This window comes from Pelobates fuscus, chromosome 10 (genome assembly GCF_036172605.1).
Source record: "Pelobates fuscus isolate aPelFus1 chromosome 10, aPelFus1.pri, whole genome shotgun sequence".
Lineage (NCBI taxonomy): Eukaryota > Metazoa > Chordata > Amphibia > Anura > Pelobatidae > Pelobates > Pelobates fuscus.
Window position 1 is genome coordinate 74,331,895 of NC_086326.1, and position 21,327 is coordinate 74,353,221.

Consider the following 21,327-nt stretch of genomic DNA (forward strand, 5'->3'; position numbering starts at 1 on the left):
CCCAGAGGATCTGGCGTGCTGCAGGTTGCCTGCCCCCTGCCATAGATGGTGAGGCTCCATCCATCTCCCAGCTCGGTCCCGGCCATTCAGCTCGGGGCCGCCATCTTTAAGATCGCTGGATGGGAGCTCAGCAGGGAGGAGGCTGGGCAGCACGGGATCCGGCCCCCCTGGACAGACAGAGCACACACTGACAATACGGACTCACATTTAACCGCCCGCTCGGTGGTGGATTGTTTACCGTCCACGGTGGACATGGCTGGCGCTGGGCGAGCTGCTCTCAGGGACTCCGCGGCCTTCTCCTCCCTCCTCCTCCTGCTGGCGGCTCCGGAGCGGGCTGTAAGGGGGGGAAGGAGAAGGCAGAGGGGGGAGGAAGGGAGGGCAGACACGGGGGGTGGGGGGAGCGCAGCTAGAGGCTGACGGTAGCGGCAGCTGGCAACATGGCGGCGACAGCGCAGACTCTACGGCTCACACAGCGCGGGAAGGGGGCTGTCCCGGCCCAGCATGCAGCGCGCCGAGCTCCAGCTGACACACGCAGTGGGCGGCTGTGACAGGAGAGACTGGGGAGGGTGACAGCGCTCCCACCCACCCACACCGCCCGGAGCATCATGGGACGGCACCCGGGGGGGGCATGGAGCTGGCTGAACTTTCTGTACTACTTACTAAACAAGGGGAACTCACACCGGCCCCGCAGGGCCAGCACAGGGCGAGCATGTAGGACTGACACATTGACTAAAAAATACTAATACCCCCCCCCCCCCCCAATCATACTAATACCTCCACCCAACCCCCCCAAATCAAACTAATACCTCCACCCCCCAATCATACTAATACCCCCCCAATCATACTAATACCTCCACCCCCCCATCATACTAATACCCCCCCCAATCATACTAATACCTCCACCCCACCCAATCATACTAATCCCCCCCCATCATACTAATACCCCCCAATCATACTAATACCTCCACCCCCCCCATCATACTAATACCCCCCCCAATCATACTAATACCTCCACCCCACCCAATCATACTAATACCCCCCCAATCATACTAATACCTCCACCCCCCCAATCATACTAATACCCCCTCCCAATCATACTAATACCTCCACCCCACCCAATCATACTAATACCCCCCCAATCATACTAATACCCCCCCCAATCATACTAATACCTCCACCCCACCCAATCATACTAATACCCCCCAAATCATACTAATACCTCCACCCCACCCCCCCAAATCATACTAATACCTCCACCCCCCCAATCATACTAATACCCCCCCAATCATACTAATACCTCCACCCCCCCATCATACTAATACCCCCCAAATCATACTAATACCTCCACCCCCTCCAATCATACTAATACCCCCCAAATCATACTAATACCTCCACCCCCCAATCATACTAATACCCCCCCAATCATACTAATACCTCCACCCCCCCAATCATACTAATACCCCCCAATCATACTAATACCTCCACCCACCCAATCATACTAATACCCCCCAAATCATACTAATACCTCCACCCCCCCAATCATACTAATACCTCCACCCCCCAAATCATACTAATACCTCCACCCCCCCAATCATACTAATACCTCCACCCCCCAATCATACTAATACCTCCACCCCACCCAATCATACTAATACCCCCCAAATCATACTAATACCTCCACCCCACCCCCCCAAATCATACTAATACCTCCACCCCCATCATACTAATACCCCCCCAATCATACTAATACCTCCACCCCACCCAATCATACTAATACCCCCCAAATCATACTAATACCTCCACCCCACCCCCCCAAATCATACTAATACCTCCACCCCCCCAATCATACTAATACCCCCCCAAATCATACTAATACCTCCACCCCTCCAATCATACTAATACCCCCCAAATCATACTAATACCTCCACCCCCCCAATCATACTAATACCCCCCCAATCATACTAATACCTCCACCCACCCAATCATACTAATACCCCCCAAATCATACTAATACCTCCCTCTCCCCCCAAATCATACTAATACCTCCACCCCCCAATCATACTAAAACCCCCAAATTATACTAATACCTCCACCCCCCCAATCATACTAATACCCCCAATCATACTAATACCTCCACACCCCCAATCATACTAATACCCCCCAAATCATACTAATACCTCCACCTCCCCCCAAATCATACTAATACCTCCCTCTCCCCCTAACTCATACTAATACCTCCACCCCCCCTAAATCATACTAATACCTCCACCCCCTCAAATCATACTAATACCTCCCTCTCCCCCCAAATCATACTAATACCTCCACAATACCCCCCAAATCATACTAATACCTCCACCCCCCAAATCATACTAATACCTCCCCCCCATCATACTAATACCCCCCAAATCATACTAATACCTCCACCCCCCAAATCATACTAATACCTCCACCCCCCAAATCATACTAATACCTCCACCCTCACCATACTAATACCCCCCAAATCATACTAATACCTCCACCTCCCCAATCATACTAATACCCCCCAAATCATACTAATACCTCCACCCCCCAATCATACTAATACCCCCCAAATCATACTAATACCTCCACCTCCCCCCAAAATCATACTAATACCCCCAAATCATACTAATACCTCCACCTCCCCCCAAATCATACTAATACCTCCACCACCCCCCAAATCATACTAATACCTCCCTCACCCCCCAAATCATACTAATACCTCCCCCTCTCCCCCCAAATCATACTAATACCTCCACCTCTCCCCCCAAATCATACTAATACCTCCACCTCTCCCCCCAAATCATACTAATACCTCCACCTCTCCCCCCAAATCATACTAATACCTCCACCTCTCCCCCCCAAATCATACTAATACCTCCACCTCTCCCCCCCAAATCATACTAATACCTCCACCTCTCCCCCCCAATTCATACTAATACCTCCACCTCTCCCCCCCAAATCATACTAATACCTCCCTCTCCCCCCAATCATACTAATACCTCCACCTCCCCCAAATCATACTAATACCTCCACCCCCCCCAATCATACTAATACCCCCAATTCATACTAATACCTCCACCTCTCCCCCCCAAATCATACTAATACCTCCCTCTCCCCCCAATCATACTAATACCTCCACCTCCCCCAAATCATACTAATACCTCCACCCCCCCAATCATACTAATACCCCCAAATCATACTAATACCTCCACCCCCCAATCATACTAATACCTCCCTCTCCCCCCAATCATACTAATACCTCCACCTCTCCCCAATCATACTAATACCTCCACCTCTCCCCAATCATACTAATACCTCCACCTCTCCCCAATCATACTAATACCTCCCTCTACCCCCAATCATACTAATACCTCCCTCTACCCCCAATCATACTAATACCTCCCTCTCCCCAATCATACTCATACCTCCACCTCCCCCCAAATAATACTAATACCTTCACCTTCACCTCCCCCACTCATACTAATACCTCCACCTCTCCCCAATCATACTAATACCTCCCTCTACCCCCAATCATACTCATACCTCCACCTCCCCCCAAATAATACTAATACCTTCACCTTCACCTCCCCCACTCATACTAATACCTCCACCTCTCCCCAATCATACTAATACCTCCCTCTACCCCCAATCATACTAATACCTCCCTCTCCCCCAATCATACTCATACCTCCACCTCCCCTCAAATAATACTAATACCTTCACCTTCACCTCCCCCACTCATACTAATACCTCCACCTCTCCCCAATCATACTAACATCTCCACCTCTCCCCATTTATACTGATACCTTCATCTCTCTCTAATCATACTGATACCTCCATCTTCCCACAAACATACTAATACATCTATCAGTCCCAGGCATGTCATACATCCATCTCTTCCCATGCAATACCCATACCAATATCGCTCTCTTGCCGTGCCCTATATCTTTTTCCTCAGTAAAAACCTTTTTCCTCCCTGCGTATATCGCCAGTCATACCCCCTTAAGCCATTCTGCTGCTCCAGAGATGCCACATACCACCCACAGTTATTTCTCCAGCCATATCCCATCACCCTTATCTACAGCCCCATAGATCTCACCAAACTGTTTTTTTGGCCTATATCCCCTCCTTTCCCAGGCATGCACCATACTCTTTGCCACTCTCCCCTCTTTCTCAGTCATGTCCATTTCAGGCAAGCAAACAATGCAAAAGGTGTATATTCAAGGTGCTGGAATGGTGGTAGATACAGTTAGGTCTGGAAATATCTGGACACTGACACAAGTTTTGTTATTTTGGCTGTTTAACTAAATACATTCAAGTTATAGTTTAATGAATAAGGAATTAAAGTGCAGTCCCTCTGCTTTAATTTGAGGGTATTCATCCAATTGGAGGAAATGTTTAGAAATGACAGCTCTTTAATATGTAACCCCCTCTTTTTTCAAGGGACCAAAAGTAATTGGACAATTGACTCAACAGCGGTTTCATGGACAGGTGTGAGCAATTCCTTCATTATTTCTTTATAAATTAAACAGGTGAAAGATCTGGACCTGATTCCAGGTGTGCCATTCACATTTGGAAGCTGTGGCTGTGAACCCACAACATGTGGTCAAATGAGCTCTCAATGCAAATGAAACAAACCATCCCTAGACTGCCCAAAAAAAAATCATTAGAGATAGCAGGGACATTAGGAGTGACCAAATCAACAATTTGGTACATTCTGAGGAAAAAAAAGAATGCACTGGTGAGCTCTGCAACACAAAAAGGTCTGGAGGTTCACGGAAAAAAACAGTGGTGAATGATTGTAGGATCCTTTCCATGGTAAAGAAAAACCCCATTGCAACATACAGCCAAGTGAAGAACATTGTCCAGGAGGCAGACATATCATTATCCAAGTCTACCATAAAGACCATGAAGAAGACTTCTCAAGAGCAAATACAGAAGGTTCACCACAAGGTGCAAACCATTCATAAACCTCAAGAATAGAAAGGCCAGATTAGACTTTGCCAAAAAAAATCTAAAAAAGCAAGCCCAGTTCTACAACAGGATTCTTTGGACAGATGAATCTAAGATCAACCCGTATTCGAATGATGAGAAGAAAAAAGTGTAGCCAGATGTATTCTAAAGTGTGTAGGAATATATTGTCTGCTCAGTTTTAACAAATTCAGCGACTTTTATCAGACGCCGCTTTACTTTACAGTTGAAGAATGACCCAAAATATACTGCAAAAGCAACCCGGGAGGTTTTAACACAAAGAAGTGGAATGTTCTGCAATGGACAAGTCAATCACCCTTATCTCAACCCGATCAAGCATGCATTTCACTTGCTGAAGACAAAAGTTAAGGCAGAAAGACCTGCAAAAAAGCAACAACTGAAGACCGCTGCAGTAAATGCCTAGCACAGCATCATAAAGGAGGAAACACAATATTTGGCGATGCCAATGCGTTTTAGACTTCAAGCAATCATTGCCTGCAAATTATTCTCGACAATGTATTAAAAATGAACACTTTATTTATGATTGTGTTAATTTGTCCAATTACATTTAAGCCGCCGAAATAAGGGGACTAAGTAGGAAAATTGTTGCGAGTCATAAATGTTTCATGATATTTTTGTTCAACCCCTCAAATTAAGCCCTTAAGGACCAAACTTCTTGAATAAAAGGGAATCATGACATGTCACACATGTCATGTGTCCTTAAGGGGTTAAAGCTGAAAGAGAGCCAATATTAAAAAAATTGTGTCCGTGTCCAAATATTTTCAGACCTAACAGTATAATGTATATTCTGAAACCCCTTGTCTGTTTCCACCAAGAGGTACACATCTTAATTGGTTGATATAAACCATAAGTGTCAGTCCAAAATCTGGGGTTCAGAATCAACTTCTTACATTGTTCACCCTTTCTCCATGCCACTAGGCGTGTACAGGAGCTACTGATGCAACATGGTGCCTTTAGCATTGTTTGCCTAGCAGCCCAAATTTCTTCAGTGGGTTTTCACAACCATCAACCAAGCACTGGATTAAGTGATAAATAGCACTCCTAACCTCGAACTCGAACACTAAATAAGAATTTGTGAAGAATCAAGACAGCTACCTTATATAGAAAAACACAATCCATTAATAGATGACAATGCTTGTGGCTGTGGACCATAAGAAGACTTAAGAGACTGATCTGGAAGACCCCCTCCTGTCCTAGAACCATAGGGCAACACTGATATAAGAAGGAATTCACTGAACACATCCCAGCTAAAGTCCAGGCATACAAAGTAAAATATCCAAACCATTTTAAACCTCTACCGACATTCAAACACAATATCTGGGATCAGCAACACAGAGGCCAGCTAGAGTAACACAGGGCCCATAGTCTCTATGAATGATACTAGCCTGCTGCCCGAAAAGTCATACAATCTTGGTTTAATCCAAGGTCATTTAATATACATTTAGTCCATTATCCTTCACAGGATAAAGCTTCGAAAAGCTACACATACCAGGTGGTGCAATGTATCTTTTTATTATTATTTTTTTAAGTACAGAATGTATTATTTACAATGTTTTCAAAAGTCCACAAAACATTGTGATCTCACACTTCTCAATGAGTACTATAGCTGCCAGCGTCAGCTGTCTCACTTACTGATAGAAGTCTCACTTACTGATGTCCAGAGAAGCCATTGAGAGCAACTGGGCATACGAAGGTCTTTGGTAATTTGTGGGAAATGTCCAGTGTGAATATGGGACCCTTGCACGGGAATGATGATGATGATGCTTTTGAACTGGGATCCATCTTTTTTTGACAATTTTTATTTACTTAGTGCGGTGGGTTACAAACAGGCTTGCCATGCCCCAACAACAAAGCAAGCTTATCCAGAGGTCAAGTCCTAGGGAATAAAGTTTGGGAACTCACCCACGATCCACCTCCCCCCCCCAAAGAAAAAACAATATACACTCGTATGCATATATAAACGCACACACACACTCACTCACAGACACACACACTCACTCATACACACAGACACACACACACATACATTCACAGACACACACAAATTATTATTTTTTAAAATGTCCACCTAGCCTCCCTACCTGGAGAGCTGGCATGGACCTGTCCTTGGTGTCCAGTGGGGCTTCAGTGAGGCGGGCGCATGTCTCCCTATCAGACGTGGCGAGGGAGCTGTGTTCTCCAAGCTCTGCTTCCTCTCACCACGCAGGCTGACTATTGATGTGGGGAGCCGGAATATGATGTCATATTCCGACTCCCGGCATCAGCAAATGGTGTGTGAGGGAGCAGAGCAGAGAGAACACAGCTCCTTCACTGCGTCTGACAGGGAGACAGGCGTCCGACAGGGGGGTCCATCAGGCCCCTTGCAGGAGCAATGGGAACGGTGTTCCTGCTGTAAAAAATGTGCAGGAACGCCGTTCCCACGCATTCCTGCTGGACCCGAGCCCTGAGCTTATCAACGAGATAAATTATAACATTGGTGTGGCATCGAGAGTAGTAGCAAATTTTTATAGAAATAGAAATAATAAGAAAAAGAATTTCACATGCATACAAGAATACACGTTTACATATCCGGCTAGTCGACATGCCCGATAATGCGACAATGACAGCGTCAGAGCATCAAGTGCTAGACATGGCAATTTGTAAGTCGTGAAAATAGCTTGATAACATGCTAAGTCAAATTACTTAGAATTGAAACAACTGGGACCTTAGATAGCACTATACCTCTGCTCTAGGTGAAATTAAATTAAAATAAATAGTGATAATGAGCAGCACAACAGAAAATTACATTCAGAATGGCATCTGCCAACTTCGTCAATGGCTTGACTTCGACTATGAGCCCTTTGCATGTTTCACCTGATTCCCAAAGGCTGCAAGAAAGAAGTGCAACTAGTTAAATCCATGTAGGGTTCTGCAGCACGATACCTGGATGGGGCAACCCTCCAGCCCCAGGCTTGAATGAGAGCCGACATCAATGGGCCACAGACACGAAGGATCCAGATGGTAATTGGCGCCATCAGTGGTTGATCTTCTGCCGGTGTGGGTAATGCAGGGAGGCTTGGCCTTGAATAGCTCTCAGCCCAGATGGGCAATTAGTAGATTGCGCAGGTGCTTGCTTAGTTGTGATGCCCTGAGGGGACCTTTTTGTCCAGGGCACGGTGTTCCTCACTGTCAGGAATACTAATTGATCCAGCACATGGAATTGTGTCACACCTAGGACTAAAAGGTAACGTATTACGTGGCCTTCGAATGGCCGGACTTAACGCACCAAAGAATAGTCAGGATACTTGCCAAGGTCGGGGGGTACAGAATGCGACACAACGATAAGGGAAAGCCAGAAGTCAGGGATACCAGAATACAGGGAAGTCAAACGAAGCCAAAGTCAATAACCAGAAATAAATGCAAAGGAACACACTCTCAGACAAGCACTAGGGAAACCACGACAGGACAATGAGGAAAAGTAAATTTGAGCTTAAATAAGTGCTTTACATTTCTGATTGGCCGAAAACAGCCTTTTACCCCAAAACGCGCGCACGCGTCTCCCGCGTGACCTCACGTGCACGCTGATGTAATCATTAATGTGGGCGGACGCAGGGGTATAATTTGGCGTGGATCCGCAGCAGCCGGTGTCCATTAACATGTTACAAGAGTCATTTATACAGACGCACGGCCGCTGGGCGCAAATACCGCAAGGTGAGGAGGAATATGTTACACTCACTTCCTCCTCCTGCAGCGCAATCAGGGCAGCATGTTCACGCTGCCATAGCTTTGATCAAAAAAAGATTTAATCCAGCCACGTCAGGATGCTTGCAGTGGAGCTGTCATGGACACTCTCGGTCGTGTTTAGGCCTCGTGGGTCACTCAGATGGGCCTCTGCCATTTTGTGCAGTAGAGTTTCAGCAAGTGCAGTTAATGCAGCTTGTAGAGGTGCAGTGGGGACCGGGTAGGAGCGTAGAGGTACTATATAGTAGACTGTGGAGCGAGGAGGTCGGCCGTCCCTCCCTAGCTCCGTCTTCATTAGGCCGCTGCGGTTTATCTCGGGCTCCCGGCGGATAAAAATCTGCTTGCTTATGCGGGTATCCCCGACTAATGTGATGAACTCAAATGCGTATCAAAGCTTGCTGGCCGGGATTATCACCCCTAAATCTGGAATATTGAGAGTAGATCGTGCACCACACGTTTGAACTGCTCAGGGGTCAGGCTCTGGGATCCATCTTTTTTTACTGAAAACACTAAAATTTAGTGAATTTCAAGCAAAAATTACAATACTGTGATTATAGCAGAATTGCAGAATGTTTCCAAATCAGCTCCTTTACACTACATTGAGCAATTCAGATTTCAATTCGCTATTATTCGTGTTTAGTGAATATACACATGGGAAAAATATCTCTAAATTAGCTATGCTTTCAACTCTGGCTTTAAATATGAAATTCACTTTTAATTCTCTTTATTTAATCACTTCAGCGTCTAATAAATCTAACCACTTCACTACCTCATGTTTTTTTTATCATTGCTTTCCAGTTAGTAAAATAACTTAATCAGCTTCTGATTATTCCCCAGTTCCATAAAATAATCCCAGAGTGATTATACATCAAGCACTCCTAGTCCTTACAATTAAAGGGTCATTCTAGACTGGACTAGTGATGTCCCGAACGGTTCGCTGGCGAATAGTTCCTGGCGAACATAGCATGTTCGCGTCCGCCACCGCGGGCGAACACATGCGGTGTTCGGTCCGCCCCCTATTCGTCTCATTGAGTAAACTTTGACCCTGTACCTCACAGTCAGCAGACACATTACAGCCAATCAGCAGCACACCCTCCCTAGCAGACCCTCCCACCTACTGGACAGCATCCATTTTTGATTATTTCGGAAGCTGCAACCATTTTATTTATTTTTGTCAATTTATTATTATTTTTTTTTTAGTGCATATAAATGTTACAAGCAGATACTCCCCCCAGACACTCTGTATTACTGCAGATACTCCCTCCAGACACCCTGTGTTACTGCAGATACTCCCTCCAGACACTCTGTGTTACTGCAGATACTCCCTCCAGACACTGACACAGAGCAGAATAGGGACTGTTCCCCCTACATAGGGTCACTTGGCAGATATGGATTGACACCTATCCTAAGGATCCCTGATAAACACTGACACGGAGCCCTCCATGGGTGAAGATGGATTAATTTTTTTTTGCGCTTGGGTTTTTTTATCTTATTTTTAAGTTCGACGGGTATGATGGCTTTTTATTTGCCCTTTTTTGGGGTCTGAAAAATGAAGATTTTAGAAAAAAGAAGATGTTGAATAGTAAGTTGAATTTTACTTTTCAGGGTAGTAATTTTATTCCCCCCTCACTATTTGTTAGGGTGAGGGGGGTAGGTAGGGGCTTTTTTATTTGGTTGTGCGACTAGGGGCTTGGGGACCCCTAGTCACCTTTGATGGGTAAGAGGGGAATTTTCATTTAGGGCCCCCACCCACCGCTCTACACACACACTATACACACTCTACACACACTATACACACTCTACAGACACTGCATACACTGCACACACACTATGCACACACTGCACACAATCTACACACACTGCACACACTCTACACACACTGTACACACTATGCACACAGTATACACACACTGCACACACTCTACACACACTGCATGCACTATACACACACTGCATACACACTGCATACACTATACACACACTGCACTAACTATACACACACTGCACACACTATACACACACTGCATACACCCTATACACACTCTGCATACACACTATACACACACTGCATACACACTATATACACTACACACACTATACACACTATACACACACTGCACACACTATACACACACTACACACACTATACACACACTATACACACACTACACACACTATACACACAATATACACACACACTGTACACACTATACACACACTGTACACACTATGCACACACTGCATACACTATGCACACACTATACACACACACTACACACACTACATACACACTGCACACAATATACACACACTACACACACTGCATACACACTGCACACACTATACACACTGCACACACTATACACACACTATACACACACACTGTACACACAATACACACACTGTACACACTATGCACACACTGCATACACTATGCACACACTATACACACACACTACACACTGCATACACACTGCACACAATATACACACACTACACACACTGCATACACACTGCACAAACTATGCACACTGAACACACTATACACACACTGCACACACTATACACACACTGCATACACTATGCACACTGCACACACTATACACACAATGCACACACTATGCACACACTGCATACACTATGCACACACTGCACACTCTATACACACACTGCACAGACTATACACACACTGCACACACACTGCATACACTATACACATTCTACACACACTGCATACACACTGCACACATTGCATACACTATACACACACTGCATACACACTATACACACACTGCATACACACTATATACACACTATACACACTGCACACACTATACACACACTGCATACACACTATGCACACACTATACACACACTACACACACTATACACATACTATACACACAATATACACACACACTGTACACACTATACACACACTGTACACACTATGCACACACTGCATACACTATGCACACACTATACACACACACTACACACACTGCATACACACTGCACACAATATACACACACTGCATACACACTGCACACACTATACACACACTGCACACACTATACACACACACTACACACACTGCATACACACTGCACACAATATACACACACTGCATACACACTGCACACACTATACACACACTGCACACCCTATACACACACTGCATACACTATGCACACTGCACACACTATACACACAATGCACACACTATGCACACACTGCATACACTATGCACACACTGCACAGACTATACACACACTGCACACACTGCACACACACTGCATACACTATACACATTCTACACACACTGCACACATTGCATACACTATACACACACTGCATACACACTATACACACATTGCATACACACTGCACACAATATACACACACTGCACACACTATACACACACTGCACACACTATACACACACTGCACACACTATACACACACACTACACACACTGTATACACACTGCACACAATATACACACACTGCATACACACTGCACACACTATACACACACTGCACACACTATACACACACTGCACACACTACATGCACTACACACACTGCATACACACTATACACACACACTATACACAGACTGCATACACTATGCACACACTGCACACTCTATACACACACTGCACACACTATACACACACTACACACACTGAATACACACTATACACACACACTATACACACACTGCATACACTATGCACACACTGCACACTCTATACACACACTGCACACACTATACACACACTGCACACACTGCATACACTATGCACACTCTACACACACTGCATGCACACTGCACACACTGCATACACTATACACACACTGCACACACTGCATACATTATGCACACTCTACACACACTGCATGCACACTGCACACACTGCATACACTATACACACACTGCACTAACTATACACACACTGCACACACTATATACACACACTGCATACACACTATACACACACTGCATACACTATGCACACACTGCACACTCTATACACACACTGCACACACTATACACACACTGCACACACTGCATACACTATGCACACTCTACACACTGCATGCCAACTGCACACACTGCATACACTATACACACACTGCACTAACTATACACACACTATACACACACACTATACACACAATATACACACACTGTATACACTATACACACACTGCATACACATACATTTTAAAAAAATTGCAGTTGTTTTCATTTCAAAGTTGGGGAGGGGGGTGCCAAATAAAGCATCCGCCCCGGGTGCCAAATGCTCCAGGTACGCCCCTGTATAGAGGGGAGCCATGTTACTCTGTATATAGAGAGGAGCCATGTTTACACTGTATATAGGGGGAGCCATGTTATTCTGTATATAGAGAGGAGCCATGTTTACACTGTATATAGAGGGAGCCATGTTACTCTGTATATAGAGAGGAGCCATGTTTACACTGTATATAGAGGGGAGCCATGTTACTCTGTATAGAGAGGGGAGCCATGTTACACTGTATATAGAGGGAGCTATGTTACTCTGTATATAGAGGGAGCCATGTTATTCTGTATATAGAGGGAGCCATGTTTACACGGTATATAGAGGGAAGCCATGTTACTCTGTATATAGAGAGGAGCCATGTTTACACTGTATATAGAGGGAGCCATGTTTACACGGTATATAGAGGGAAGCCATGTTACTCTGTATATAGAGGGAGCCATGTTATTCTGTATATAGAGGGAGCCATGTTTACACGGTATATAGAGGGAAGCCATGTTATTCTGTATATAGAGGGAGCCATGTTATTCTGTATATAGAGGGAGCCATGTTTACACGGTATATAGAGGGAAGCCATGTTACTCTGTATATAGAGAGGAGCCATGTTTACACTGTATATAGAGGGAGCCATGTTACTCTGTATATAGAGAGGAGCCATGTTTACACGGTATATAGAGGGAAGCCATGTTACTCTGTATATAGAGAGGAGCCATGTTTACACTGTATATAGAGGGAGCCATGTTACTCTGTATATAGAGAGGAGCCGTGTTTACACTGTATATAGAGGGGGGCCATGTTACTCTGTATATAGAGGGGAGCCATGTTACACTGTATATAGAGGGAGCCATGTTACTCTGTATATAGAGGGAGCCATGTTATTCTACATATAGAGGGAGCCATGTTTACACGGTATATAGAGGGAAGCCATGTTACTCTGTATATAGAGAGGAGCCATGTTTACACTGTATATAGAGGGAGCCATGTTTACACGGTATATAGAGGGAAGCCATGTTACTATGTATATAGAGGGAGCCATGTTATTCTGTATATAGAGGGAGCCATGTTTACACGGTATATAGAGGGAAGCCATGTTATTCTGTATATAGAGGGAGCCATGTTTACACAGTATATAGAGGGAAGCCATGTTACTCTGTATATAGAGAGGAGCCATGTTTACACTGTATATAGAGGGAGCCATGTTACTCTGTATATAGAGAGGAGCCGTGTTTACACTGTATATAGAGGGGAGCCATGTTACTCTGTATATAGAGAGGAGCCATGTTTACACTGTATATAGAGGGGAGCCATGTTACTCTGTATATAGAGGGGAGCCATGTTACACTGTATATAGAGGGAGCCATGTTTACTCTGTATATAGAGGGAGCCATGTTACTATCTGATGTGGTTAACTATGATTGGCCCTGGCATGTTTGTTAGTCTGGCCTGCATGGTTGTCTGGCATGAATAAAAGTAGCATGTTTCAACAATATTAGTAGTTAGACTAGTTTGCACTAAAACATGTGCAAATGGGGAGTTTGCGGTTGTGCAAATGGACTGTTTGCGGTTGTTTGCGGTGCGTTAAACGGGGAGTTTGGTCTGTCACTGTGAAGCGGGCGAAACCCTTACACCACCTGATCGATACAACATCATACCTGATGTTTTAAAGCACATTATTCCAAACGATTTAGGAATGTTAGGTGATTTCTGCCCTTTATGGATTAAAACCAGACTCTGCATCAACTGTGTCATTTTCCATGGGAGTTTTGCCATGGATCCCCCTCCGGCATGCCACAGTCAAGGTGTTAGTCCCCTTGAAACAACTTTTCCATCACTTTTGTGGCCAGAAAGAGTCCCTGTGGGTTTTAAAATTCGCCTGCCCATTGAAGTCAATGGCGGTTCGCCCCGGTTCGCCGGTTTGCGAACGTTTGCGGAAGTTCCCGTTCGCCGTTCGCGAACCGAAAATTTTGTGTTCGCGACATCACTAGACTGGACCCCTAAATAACTTTAGCTTGCCAAAGTGCTTCATGTGTAAAGAGTCTGTCCTATTTTTTCAGTTTGCAAATAGTGACGATTTCAATAGAAATTGGCACTTTTATTAATTAACCATGTTGCACACCCTGGCTTCAAGCAAACAACAGGTCCTGTTACTAGGGATGTACATGGGAAAAATATTGAGTTTGATTTGGCTCGGCATTCTGAAATTCGGGACTTCGGAACCTCAGAACTTCAGGACTTCAGCACTTTGGGTAAGTGTAGGGTTAGTGTTAGGGTAGGGTAGGGTAGGGGTAGGGTTAGGTTAGGAGTAGGTTTACGGGTAGGGTTAGAGGTAGGGTTAGGGGTAGAGTTAGGGGTAAAGTTAGGGTATGGTTAGTTTTGGAGTAGTGGTAGGGTTATGGGTTGGGTTAGGGTTATGGTAGGGTTAGAGGTAGAGGGTAGGGTTAGGAATAGGGTTAAAGTTACCCTATCCCTACCCCTAACCCTACTCCAACCACTAACCCAACCCCTAACCCTACCCCTAACCTTACCCCAACCCTAAACCCTAACCCTACCTCTATCCCAACCACAAACCCTACCCTAACCTCTAACCCCAACCCTCTCCTGTTGGCACTTTTCAGAAATCCAAAGAACTTCGGCACATCCGAAATTCGGCAATTCGGTTCGGCTCAGCATTCCGAAATCCAGCACTTCAGAAATTCGGCACTTCAGTTCGGCATTCCGAAATCCAGCACTTTGGAAATTTGGCAATTCGGCACTTTGGTTCGGCATTCGGAAATTCGGCACTTCAGCACTTCGGACATTCGGAAGCATCCGAATGTCCGAATTATCGAAATTCGTCTGAATTTGCATTCGGAACGAAACGAATTGCACATGTCTACCTGTTACTTCTTGGTTCGTTTAGCTGAGGTGAGGTTTATTTTGTAAACTTGATCTGTGCTACTGTAACACAAATCACTAAATTGTGCTCTGCTATTTTTCCATTTCTCCTGTGTACAGAATGACCCCCATTGCCTACCGTTGTCGACTTTTGTGTCATGTCGTTAAGGGGTTAAATAAATCAGAGAAAACTGTAATTTCATACTACATAAAAGGACACTGGGGGCTGAAGCTCTTTAGCCACCGATCTCTACACTTTGTGGAGGTTGCAGGAGTATATAAGTGCTTTTTAAATTTTATATCAGGAAGCTGCTTTTTAAAGTACACTATTACAAAAAGAAAAATCAGAAGTACAATGCTCCATCTGGCTTTGTAAAGGGGATTGTGCACCTAAGTGAGAAGATGGGATGCTGAGGAAAATAACTTTGCTGCATTCCCCTCTATTTGTTAGGTATTGTGGCGGGATTGCATTGAAGAGATGGCTGTGAAGCATGTGCTTGTTTCCAGCTATGCTTTCTGAGCTCTGAGAGCATTAGCAGCATGGTATTCATAATTACACAGTAGAAGACATAGCATTGAAAGGCATAGATATGCCATAACTTACCCCTACCCCACATCTCTGTTTGAGCAGGGGTCATCAAGTTTTCTTCTGTCCTCAAGCACCAGGTGTTTCTGGAACCTAGCCACTGAATTCATAAATACACAATAAAAGTACGTAGTCATGGTCAGTGGTGTATTTTGGATCTGTGCTGCCATAGGCATGACGGAACTCAGGCACCCCCTGATTTACATTTGCCCCACCCCTTCCTGTCAATGCCACACACACTCTTTGACTGACAGACACTCACTCTCAGATACACTGACATACACACACTGATTTGACACAATCTGACAGACACACATAATCACTGACTAACTCACAGACACACATTGACAGACACACACAATCACTGACATACAAACACAATGATGCAGACACACACTCACTCACTGACACACACACACACACCCACTTACAGACACACACACTGACAGGCATACATAATCACTCAGACACACACATACACATTCACTAACAGACACACTCACACACAGACAGACACAGACACACAGACACACAGGCACCCTCACAGACACACACAATCACTCAGACACACAATAAACTGTGGTTATGAGACCTTTAGTTTTACTTTAGTATCTTTGCAATTTACAGAACAGGCTAATTTACTTTTTCATACACGGCCTCATGTATCAGCATGTGTAATGCCCTACAAGTGAACAGCCAGGCTGTTAAAAGGAATACTACAGTGTAAGGCAGGGGTGCCCAAAACGTAGATTCCCAGATGTTTTAAAACTACAGTTTTTATGATGCTTTGCAATTCTAAAAGCATGCAAAGCATCATGGGGATCTACATTTCAGGACTAAGTAGGAAAAGGACATTGCACCCAGACCACTTCAATAAGCTGAAGTCGTCTGGGTGCCTATAGTGTCTCTTTAAATGCACAAAGAAACATTAACACATAGCATTTTTATTCTAATCAGGTGATCAAATAGGATAGGATAGCCTCAGGTATCAGAGCCATGGCATATGAGCGAATGCATCATTGTTGACTCTTAAACCCTTTCAGTACTTTTTTTAATATAGAGTTATTTTGGATGTAATATGTCCCTTGACACTTAAAAAATATCATGTTGGCTCCTGAATATGTCTGTTGAGTTCCTATACTCTACAAATGTTTTTCAATGCTTGGATTAATATGCATTTGTCAAAGGCCATAATTGGTGAGGATGTAAGTGATTCTAAAGATGGATCACTCTAATGTCTCTGTGGTTAAAGTCATAAACGTGTCTTCAATAACATGATGATAAGAGTGCTGGCATCTAAATTTATAAGTGCAGCATAATATCCTCCAAAACAAATCTTTTAATATACAGTGCAAATGTTCCAGAGAATAGAATAGTGATATTACTTGTTTAGAACCTAATTTATCAGTAGCCTCTGTAACAATATCACAAGACCAAGTCATGTTTATGTTGCACATGTCTGTTAAGAGCCCAAAGTCAACATTACAATTTTAAATAAACATTAACATTTTAAATAGTTTTCGGTATATTGTTTCAATTTGGTCTGCAGAGGACCAAACCAATGGAATGTGCAAAAAAACATTAACGGAGCACTGTTACATTTCACCCTGTCCATCATCATAAATTCCTTAGAGGTACACATAGTATAACTGTGAGGCAGTTATGATTTTCGATTTCTGCTTGCCCAAGATGTTTGATTCGGAAGATGGCAGGTACTATCCCCCAAATATTAGTCAGAAATATTTGAATCGTTTACATCATGCCTTATAAGTTAATAAATATCATACTCCTAAAGAAATGCCCATCATATTTCCCCTTTTCCAATTAATGCTACAGTTGTGTCTTTGTGGGTGTTTTCAAGCATGTCTTGTGGGATTATCCTGCAGTCACCAGACTACGATGAGATGTTTTTGATCACATTTTTTCCATATTTAGTCCTGAACTATTGCAAGAAGCATGACCTGTGGCTATTCATCCAACAAAGAAAGAAATAGACTCATCTCTACAATCTGTCACAGGCTCCTTAAAGTCCAAAGTTTAGAAAAGGCCGTTTTACCCTATTGCCAGCAAATAACCTGAAGATTTGGTGGGGGGCGGAGCTAAACAATTACCTGAATGACTGCATGTTTCCTGAGTTCTTGGCAAGGTAATACAATTTACCCAGTCTAAGAGAGACATAACCATGCTGTCCTTAGCCATACTATCCGGAATTGTATACTAACCTGATAAGGGTCATAAAAATAAAATACAATGAGTCGAAAGATCACAAAACATTCTTGATATCAGCATTTTCCTGTCACACACCTAGTCCAAAGCTAGGCTCAGAAAGGTGCAGCTCATGGAAGACAACTTTGCATCTTCTGGCCAGTATTGACTGTAAGTAGATGGGAAAGGTAATTATAAGAACCGCACTCTATCCCAGCAGCCACCGGTGCTCTGGAGACGGACCAGCAATCCCAACACATTAAGGCAACAAAGAAATGGTTTAGACATTAGTGGCTGTGTGTTGAGTTATTTTGAGGGGACAGCAAATATACACTGTTATACAGGCTGTACACTTACTACTTTACATTGTAGCAGAGTGTCATTTCTCCAGTGATGTCACATGAAAAGATATAATAAAATATTTACACAAATGTGAGGGGTGTACTCACTTTTGTGAGATACTGTATATAAAATGAGATTATCAAATTCTATTTTCTGCATGTAAACTACTGTTCATAGATTGTAGTGTTTATTACAGTGGTATATATACATTTCATCGTAAAGTACAGCAGTTCTGCCACTTGGGATATGAATCGTTGATACATTGTGGTTACTGTGGAGACAGCCATTAAGTCATAGATCTCCTGAGTACTTCTCCCAAGAGTTTATACAATCCTTAATCAATCTACATTTGCAAAACTAGCATACACTTGAGAGAACAGGAATTACACGTATGCCTCAGAGGTGAGAGATCGCCACCTGCTTATTATATGAGCCCAGTATTCTCCAGTGTGAAAAGCACATGCAATGCCTGGTAATGCACATAATTGTTATTGACACCACTGTGAGGTAAACAGATACTGAAGCCACTATTGGAAATACAGTAAGTTAGAAAGTTAGGGCTGGATCCTTTTTCGTGTGAAAAAGGTATGTGTCACATTTATGTAACAGGTGTTTCTTCTTTCTCCCTGAGTTAGAAAGTCCTGATTACAGGATCAATTTGATTAAGGAAGTTGTTGAAAATAAAGACTATTTTGGACTATGTCCACTCCATATCGCTTAGAGTGTCCTTAACCCCGGCTCTTCCTGGAGTTTTTTGCGATGCTCTCCTCCACCACCTTGATTGATCTCGGATGCACTATGTATGACAGTGATTGGCTTAGAGCAATAAGCTATTCCACCCCCAGCACTGTTCACGTTTGAAGAAATTTACGATTTTATTTTGTAAGTGTTTATTTCTTAGCAATATGACCAAGAAGGGGGTAGTCTCTGGGCACCAGTAAGAGTCTTTGTTCATGCAAATTTCCTAAACATTTTGACATTAAGTCATGTTGGGCCGGTACCAGGGCCAGGATACTCATGCAATCATAACCACTACAATGAGCTGTGTGTCCCTTTAATTTTCATATTTGACTTGCACACATTAAAATTGACAATGCTTTAAAATGCTGTTTTATTGCTGATAAAAGGAATATTTTGTCATCAAATAATTAAGAAACAAAATGCATTTCTGTAACTATTACCATAAAAATCTAAAACAAAAAAAAGGAAAAGGATACCTGGGATTACTAGTACAGTGGAATGTACGACTTGAAAGGTTCTCGTACATTTGATTGGAAGAGAGACACACAGAAACAGGACATGTATTTATTTTTCTATTGCGTATTCAGAGAAAAGGCAGTGTTGACATTGCCCCTAGGGACACCTCCAAGTGGCCACTCCTTAGATGGCCACTGGAGGCAGGGCCGGCCTTAGGGGTGTGCGAGCTGTGCGGCCGCACAGGGCGCCATGGAGCAGGGGGCGCCATGTGGCCAACACAGCTCGCACATGGCCAGTGTCAGGGGAGCTAAAGCAGGTACCCAGGTGGAGCATTAATTATTCTCCACCCGGGTCTATAAAAAATATTTTTCAATCACGGGGCGGGGCTTATCGGGATGCAGAGGCGGGGCTAATACATACCCAAAGCCCCTGGTAACTCCTGCACAGGAAGAAGGAAGGAGTTCTGCTTCCCCATCATCCAACTGCATCCACTCCCCCTTCCAGCCATAATGGCAAGAGGTAAGTGTGTGTGTGACTGACTGCCTGTGTGTTTGCCTATGTGTGACTGTTTGCGTGTGTGTGTGTGTGTGTGTGACTGTCTGTCTGTGTGACTGTCTGACTGCCTGTGTGTGACTTTCTGCCTGTGTGTGCCCCTGTGTCTGTCTGCCTGTCTGTGTGACTGCCTCCCTGTGTGTGTGTGTGTCTGTGTGTGACTGTCTGCCTGTGTGTGACTCCAACTGTGTGTGTCGCTGTAGTTGTGCCTGTGGCTGTATGTGTGACTATCTGCCTTTAACTGGGTGTGTGTGCCTAACATCGTGCGTGATTGTCTGCATGCCTGTAACTGAGTGTGTATGACTGTCTGCTTGAAATGAAGTATATGTGACTGTCTGTCTTTGATTGTGTGCCTGTAACTGTTCGTGATTGTGTGACTGTGTGTTTGGCTCTGTGACTGTCTGCCTGTAACTCAGCATGTCTGACTGTCTGCTTGTAACGGTTTGTGTGACTGTCTGCCTATGCCTGTGTGTGTGACTGGTGAAGGCGGGGGGGGGGGGCGCCGTGAAGACTTTTCGCACAGGGCGACTAAT

At 44.1% G+C, this 21,327-nt stretch overlaps 1 protein-coding gene across 7 annotated transcripts in view; it reads right to left on the reverse strand.

Moving 5' to 3' along the window:
• PPP3CB (protein phosphatase 3 catalytic subunit beta) overlaps window positions 1-507 on the reverse strand; it is a 50,879-nt gene extending 50,372 nt beyond the window's left edge. For 5 of the 7 annotated variants that reach the window (XM_063434653.1, XM_063434649.1, XM_063434652.1 and 2 more), the window contains exon 1: window positions 206-506. In XM_063434653.1, the coding sequence (XP_063290723.1) occupies window positions 206-254 (49 nt within the window). In that variant the 5' untranslated portion in view covers window positions 255-506. Of the gene's footprint in view, window positions 1-205 lie in introns of all 7 variants that reach the window. The other 2 variants (XM_063434651.1, XM_063434647.1) reach the window with 2 other exon arrangements.
• Between the last annotated feature and the right edge of the window lie 20,820 nt (window positions 508-21,327).